At 31.9% G+C, this 8,407-nt stretch overlaps 1 protein-coding gene across 1 annotated transcript; it reads left to right on the plus strand.

Annotated features, from left to right (window-relative positions):
• The first annotated feature begins 4,189 nt into the window (after positions 1-4,189).
• On the plus strand, positions 4,190-5,099 carry LOC125029256 (classical arabinogalactan protein 10-like). The gene is made up of 3 exons (XM_047619148.1): positions 4,190-4,269; positions 4,551-4,700; positions 4,837-5,099. Exons 1-3 carry the CDS (start codon positions 4,197-4,199, stop codon positions 4,920-4,922), a joined length of 309 nt encoding a protein of 102 aa, XP_047475104.1. The 5' UTR covers positions 4,190-4,196; the 3' UTR covers positions 4,923-5,099.
• The last annotated feature ends 3,308 nt before the right edge of the window (positions 5,100-8,407 follow it).

Consider the following 8,407-nt stretch of genomic DNA (forward strand, 5'->3'; position numbering starts at 1 on the left):
ATGATAGTAAAGCTAATGATAAGAAATAATACCAATAGTTATAATAAAGATGATAATGATGATAATAGTAGATTTAACAATGATAATAATATTAATGGAAGAATTATCAGTAAAGTCAAAATGAACTGAATTATAAATATAAATGAATTAGTGCAAATGATGATACCGCTTGTGATAATGATGATATATGCAACGTTTATAATGAAGGTGATTATTGTATTGATGATAGTTATGATAATGATAAATGATGATAAAAACAATGACATAACTTTAATAATATTAACAATAATGAGAATAACATCAATAAAAGTATCCATAATAAATTGATTAATGAATCAAGTGTATATGTACATATATATACACATATATATTACACACGCACACACACATATATATATATAGAGAGAGAGAGAGAAATTAATGTATATGGCTATAGTGTGCGTTTGTGTATGTTTGTGTGTGGACCAACAAACTATAGAAATCTTAATAGGAAATTACATATAGGAAGAGAGAGAGGGATCTTGTTTTCAGTTTTTATCGATTTCTTTTGAAGAAAGACATGAGAATAACTGAAAAAATACAGTCTAAAGTGAACATTATATAGAAAGAAAATTATTTAAACTAATGGGTACGTATGTATATATACAAAAATACAAACTTATGTATACATACATACATAAATACACACACGCGCACACACACTCACACACACACACACGCACATATATAAACATGTATATATAATATATATACATATATAATATATAAAGATATATATATAAGTGAGTGTGTGTTTGTGTGTGTGTGTGATATCTACATACATACATACATACATATATACATATAAATACATATATAATATATATATGTGTTTGTGTGTATGCGTGTGTGTGCGTGTCATAGATAGATATGTAGGTAGATATATGGATAAACAGATATAGATGAATAGATATGGTAGAAAAAAACGAAATAAACAAACTAGATTGACTGAAAAGTCAGTTTCAAAATTCTCCTGGGCTTCATCTTCACGTCTGTAAACGCTGGGATAATCTGTGCGAAGGGCGGCGGAGGATGTAGGAAGCGAGGAAACTGTCCTCAAGACAGGCAGCTGCTTCATCGAAGAGGATTCCACCAGTCTGCGTCCTTGGACGTCAGCGGCAGGAAACACTTTTCGTGCAGCTGACCACTCTATCTGATGGCCAGTGCCCGACTGGTGGCATATGAAGACATTGTTGTTGTGCCAAGTGGCCACAACAACAACCAGGATATATGTGTGTGTGTGTGTCTGTGTGTTACATATATGTATATATATTTGATTTATATAGATGCATATGTATGTATATAAACATATATATATATATGTGTGTGTGTGTGTGTGTGTGTGTGTGTGTGTGTGTGTTTATATTAACACACATACAGTCCAATATATGTATATATGTGTATACATATATATACATATATATCTATACACAAACACACACACATATGTGTGTGTGTGTGTGTATGTGTGTGTGTGTGTGTGTGGTACATATATGTATATATATTTGATAGATATATAGATGTATGTGTATATATGCAGCTGACCACTCTATCCGAAGGCCAGTGCCCGACAGGTGGCATAAGAAGTCATTGTTGTTGTGCCAAGTGGACACAACAACAACCAGGATATATATGTGTGTATGTGTGTGTGTGTGTGTGTGTGTGTGTGTGTGTGTGTGTGTGTGTGTGTGTTACATATATGTATATATATTTGATTTATATAGTTGCATATGTATGTATATAAACATATATATATATATATATATATATATATATATATATATATATGTGTGTGTGTGTGTGTGTGTGTGTGTGAGTGTGAGTGTATGTGTGTGTTTATATAAACACACATACAGTCCAATATATGTATATATGTGTATACATATATATACATATATATCTATACACAAACACACACATATATGTGTGTGTGTGTGTGTGTGTGTGTGTGTGTGTGTGTGTGTGTGTGTGTGTGGTACATATATGTATATATATTTGATAGATATATAGATGTATGTGTATATATATAAACTATATATATATACATATTATATGTTATATATATATATATGTATGTATATATATATATATATATATACATGTGTGTCTGTGTGTGTACACATATATGTATACACACACGTGTGTATACATATAGAGAGAGAAAGAGATGTCTTTAACTGTTCATTCATATATCTATATATATCTATACTTATTTATTTTTTTATAATTGCTTTCATTTTTATATTCAATCTTATTTATTTGGTACACTCCTTTGCCCTTGGAACTGCTGCTTAACCTGATTCTTTAAACTATAGGGACTTCAAACCCGCCAAGACATGTGTTATCATGATCCTCGCTAGCAACTTCCTGAAAAAACTTCCCTCTTCGTGCCCCGCGATCACACGCGAGAAAGAGCTCTTGGAGAAAACTCCCGCGAATATTAATTGGTATTACGAGCATCTTATTTTTGTTTGTCACCTTCATTTCGGTTGTCTATAATATCTATAGGGTATTTGAAGCCATTTCTATGAGTTTATTATACTGACAAAGATGTATATTAGCATGATATAATAATAGCATATATGTGTGTATAAATGTGTTTTTCCTCTGTAGCAAACGTTTCGTTATCAACATTAGCCTATGATAGGACATCTGTAGAGGGTGAATGCTGATTGCCATTACACAGATACCCGCTTTTTTCATGTAAAGCAGCAGGTTTACTGATGATCGCATTGACTCGCGGCAGTGTCTTGCCTTTTCTGTGCAAGTACTGTGGATTTGGATTAACTTTAATCTGGAATGAACTTTTATGACGCGTACAGAAGACGCCTGTACTATTCCCCTTACCCTAGCACTAATTCGATTCATTTCCTGAAAAAATATATGATCTTCCTCACAATAAAACCAAACCTTATCCTTTGCAACACAGGTTAGAGATTTCATTGTACAGTGAATTTTATCTCATTAACGGTACATTTAACGCATTAACAAGAGCATTGGAAACATTCCTCAAAATACTACAATAATCGTTGTTCTATCTCCCGCTCTTGATGTTAGAATTGACGCACAAGAATAATAATCGCAAAAAATGGACCCTAGTTCCTGATATCTATTTTTTTAAGAGTTATTAGTGTTTAAGGGCGCTGCAATAGTGAAATGGAGAAGGTAGTGACAACAAACAAAGACATTTCTTGGATTTTTTTCCCGTAGATTAAGAAATCAGCAATACTCAGAGTCTTACAAAGTGAAAGGCATATACATAGATAGATAGATAGATTCATAGGTGCGCATGTGTGTGTGTATTAATATATACGTGGATGTGGGTGTATGTATGTATCATTATAAATATAGATAAAGATAGATAAATTGTGCATGCGTGTGTGTGTGTGTGTGTAGATATATACATATATATGCATACTTGTGTGTTTATATGTATATATGTATATATTCATATATACATAAATATAGCGGATATGTATATATATTCATATATACATAAATATAGCGTATATGTATATATATATATATATATATATATATATATCTGTTTGTGTATATGTGTATACATATGTATATATAAATATATATTTACATATATATGTATATATATACATATATATATATATGCATATACATATATGTGTGTGTGTGTGTGTGTGTGTGTGTGTGTGTGTGCATATATATGTATATATATAAATGTATTTGTGTAGTATGTATGTATGTATGCATGCATATATACATACATACATACTACACAATATATACACAGATAGTTAGGTAGATTGATATGTTTGATGCGTGCACACACATACAAACCACACTACTAGATAAACTAATGCGTACGCGCGTGTGAGCGTTTGTTTCCTATAATCCTTGAAAAGTCGCTTTAACGCCTGTGTTGTCACGGAACCTCAGCATATGTATATATAGCCGCTCTTCTGCGACAGCTGCCAGTCCTGTTTCTCTAGTCGCTGCCGAGGTAAGTCAGGAGACGAATGTGTCCTCGCTCTTGTCAATCAAATTTCCTCCGTTGGTTCCATTTTCTGCTGAGACGTTTTGTTGTCTTATATTTTACCTCACGTAAATAAATCAGTCGGTTTAATTTGCGATATTTTTTATAATCATTCACCGGGTTTTTGTCATCAGATCTTCACAAAATGAGGGCCGTTGCTTTGTTGTGTCTCGCTGCCACTTTGGCTGTCACGGCTGCCTTACCTGCAGCTGCTCCAGGTAAGTCTACGCCTTGCATCGACGCGTGTATACTTGACAGTTTATTTCATATTTATTTGATCACTGAAATTTTTATTTCTTCTTTGTTACATTTTATCACTGATGCAGAATGTCAAAATTCACTAAATAATTTCCATTCGTAATACACAAATCGCCCTAACATAGCAGTATCAGAGCCTTCCATCTCTTGATTTTTTTTCTTTTTTTTTCTTTTTTTTTACTATTCTATCCCTTTCCTCTTCTGTCATAATCTTTCCGCAATGCATCTTCCCAAAAATCAGTTCCTCCAGCTGCCCCGATGATCCCCTCTCCTGCCATGATCGAGGCCTTCATCCCGACGCCCGAGGAGATCAACGCCCTCAACGCCCTCCACACCACGCCCGCCCCCGGGGTCGTGCCCACTCCAGGGGCCGCCCCCCTCGCACCTCCAAGTGAGTGCATCTTCATAGAATTAGTTATAGGCGACAAACGTGTGTGTGTGTGTAAGTCAGTTTTTTATTACTCTTTTATAATAATAATAATAGAGAACCAGAAAGTCTTTCAACTGACTTCTTTTCCTCCTTCCAGCCATGCCTCCTGCAGTAGCAAATCTGGTCGCCAAGTACAAGGCCGCAGCCGCAGCCTTCATCCCTTCCACTGCAGCGCCTGCCTGAGCTGATGCCTTTTCCCTGTGAATGCCATGGGGCACTTTACAAAACTCACCCTAATTTTGTTAATTTAGTCTTAAGTTTGATTCGGCGCCAAAGAAGAAAAAGGACTTTTCCCCCTAGTTTCTCACTCCTGTTATGCAGCATTATCATTATAGCTGAATAAAGAAAATGATCCGAAATTCAACTTTTTTCCTTTATACATAAAAGGAAAACTCACATTCACATTTGTTGTGATAAACTTTCCGAAGAATTAGGGTGAAAAGATACAAATCCTTCAATATATTTTCCCCGTAAGGATTCCGATTATTTCACTGCAAAAACAGTTCAAGAAGAGAGGAAAACCTTTTCAAATGATAAAATTTCGGCAGTTGAATTTACCCTGAAATAAGTGAATCTCAAATATCCTTAAATTATCCTACTGAGCCGAAGAAGAGGGTGACAATATTAAATAAAATTACAAAAATATGAATATAAGTGAGTAAATAAGCACATTTATCCATTCACATTTAGAAAAAAATACTCAAAACCGAATAAAAGGTTGAAAAGTTCAGAGATAATCAGCAATTATAATATAATTTTATTTTCAAAATGTTTAATCTGTTCATTAGTCGGCAAGACTGTATCATACTCAGGATTTCGTTTCCTATCTCTCTTATATATACTGTTGTAGATATCCTAATATTCCCTTTTCCCTAACATTAATTCGATTCACTTTCTGTAAGGAAATATAAACTTTATCAATTTATTTTTCCTTTTAATCACAAGAAAAGGAAAGCCCAATTCATGCAACACATATTACAGATCTCATTGTACAGGGGATTTTATCTCATTAACTGTACATCTAACACATCGACAAGACCGTTATATAAATACCAGAATTATTGCCAAAAATGGACCCTAAATCCCTGTTATTTATTTTCTTTAAACATTTACAACGTGTAAGTGCGCTGCAATAGTGAAATAAAGCAGATGATGATAATGAAATAAAAATATTTCTTGTTTTCTCCTTTAATGATATAGATATATATGTATGTATGTATGTATATATATATGTATATATATATATATATATATATATATATACGTATATATATGTATATATATACTTATATGTACATATACATATATATACATATATATACATATATATACATATATATACATATATATACATATATATACATATATACATATATATATACATATACATATATACATATATATAGGTATATATATTTATGTATGTGTGTATATATATGTTTGTATATAAATATGTATATATATGTATATATATGTATATATATATACATAGTGCAGTCCATGTTACTGGGCTGTCAGACCAGAAAGTCAGTCAGATTGGTCTGGTAGCAGGAGCTATGAACTAGGTGAACAAGAGAATTCGTAGATGGTAGTAACTATGCAGAAGGATCAAGCTATGTGCCTTCAAGGCCGTGATACTGCCAGTTTTGCTCTATTGTAACAAGTCCTTACGAATCATGGGGTACAGTTGGCTGGACTATGTGGCCAATCGACGGCTACACTATGAGACCGGCATGGGACCTGTTGCATAATCCGGGATCGCTAGCTCTGGCTATATGATTACTTGCCCCTGTGGATGATCCTGCCTAATCAGATTGTCTCTTTACGAAACAATCCTGCAAGAAGGAGGCCCGTGGAACAACCTTGAAGGTCATGGCTTGGGCTGCTCGACCAGACGTGTCGTGAGGAGCTAGAACTCGCCATGAGGAACCCCCGTGGCTGGAAGCGAAGGGTGGATGCGGCCATGCGCCCTCCCCAGATGGTGATGATGATAATGCATATGTATATATATATGTGTGTGTGTGTCTATATGTACATATATATACATAAATATATACATATATATTTATAGATATTGATATATATGTATACATATATACATATATATATTATGTATATATATGATTGTATATATATACATAATATGTATATATATAATTATATATATACATAATATGTATATACATACATACATATATATATATATATATATATATATATATGTGTGTGTGTGTGTGTGTGTGTGTGTGTGTGAGTGTGATATGACATATATATATATATATATATATATATATATACATATATATTTATAAATATATACATATATCTATAGATATATATATATGTATACATATATACATATACATATTATGTATATGTTTCTATATACATAATATGTATATACATATATATATTTATATATATATATATATATATATGTGTGTGTGTGTGTGTGTGTGTATGTGTGTGTGTGATATAATATGCACATATATATATATATATATATATATATATATATATATATATATATATATATATGTATATATATACACGTGTGTTTGTGTATATATATGAATACATATATATATATATATATATATATATATATATATACGTGTGTGTATGTATGTATATATACATATATATGTATGTTTATATATGTATATATACATATACACATATATATGTTTGTTTATATATGTATGTATATGTATACATATATACATATGTATGTGTGTATGTATATATATATATTCATATCTATTTACCTATGTATATATATGTATATATATATGTGTGTGTGTGTGTGTGCTATATATATGCGTGTGTGTGTGTGTGTGTGTGTGTGTGTGTGTGTGTGTGTGTGTGTGTGTGTGTGTGTGTGTGTGTGTGTGTGTGTGTTATTTGTATATATATGTGTTTGTGTGTGTGTGTGTGTGTTATATATATATATATATATATATATATATATATATATATATATGTGTGTGTGTGTGTGTGTGTGTGTGTATGTATATATATATATATATATATATATATATATATATATACGTGTGTGTATGTATGTATATATACATATATATGTATGTTTATATATGTATATATACATATACACATATATATGTTTGTTTATATATGTATGTATATATATATTCATATCTATTTACCTCTATATATATATATGTATATATATATGTGTGTGTGTGTGTGTGCTATATATATGTGTGTGTGTGTGTGTGTGTGTGTGTGTGTGTGTGTGTGTGTGTGTTATTTGTATATATATGTGTTTGTGTGTGTGTGTGTGTGTTATATATATATATATATATATATATATATATATATGTGTGTGTGTGTGTGTGTGTGTGTGTGTGTGTGTGTGTGTGTGTGTATATAAATGTAAATGTATAAATATATATATATATATATATATATATATATATATATATATATATATATATATATATATATATATACGCGTGTGTGTGTTGTGTGTGCCTGTGTGCGCATGTGTGTGTTTATAAATCTGCGTGATTTCGCCTATGTCTGCTTTAATCTCTTTAACGACACAGACCGTCACGCTGCATCAGAAGACAAAAAACTCTTCTGTACAATGACGGTGCTGCAGCCTTCCTTTATGCCATGCACTTGCGGTGCTTTTCTGACTCTGC

This window comes from Penaeus chinensis, chromosome 9 (genome assembly GCF_019202785.1).
Source record: "Penaeus chinensis breed Huanghai No. 1 chromosome 9, ASM1920278v2, whole genome shotgun sequence".
In the NCBI taxonomy this organism is placed as follows: Eukaryota; Metazoa; Arthropoda; class Malacostraca; order Decapoda; family Penaeidae; genus Penaeus; species Penaeus chinensis.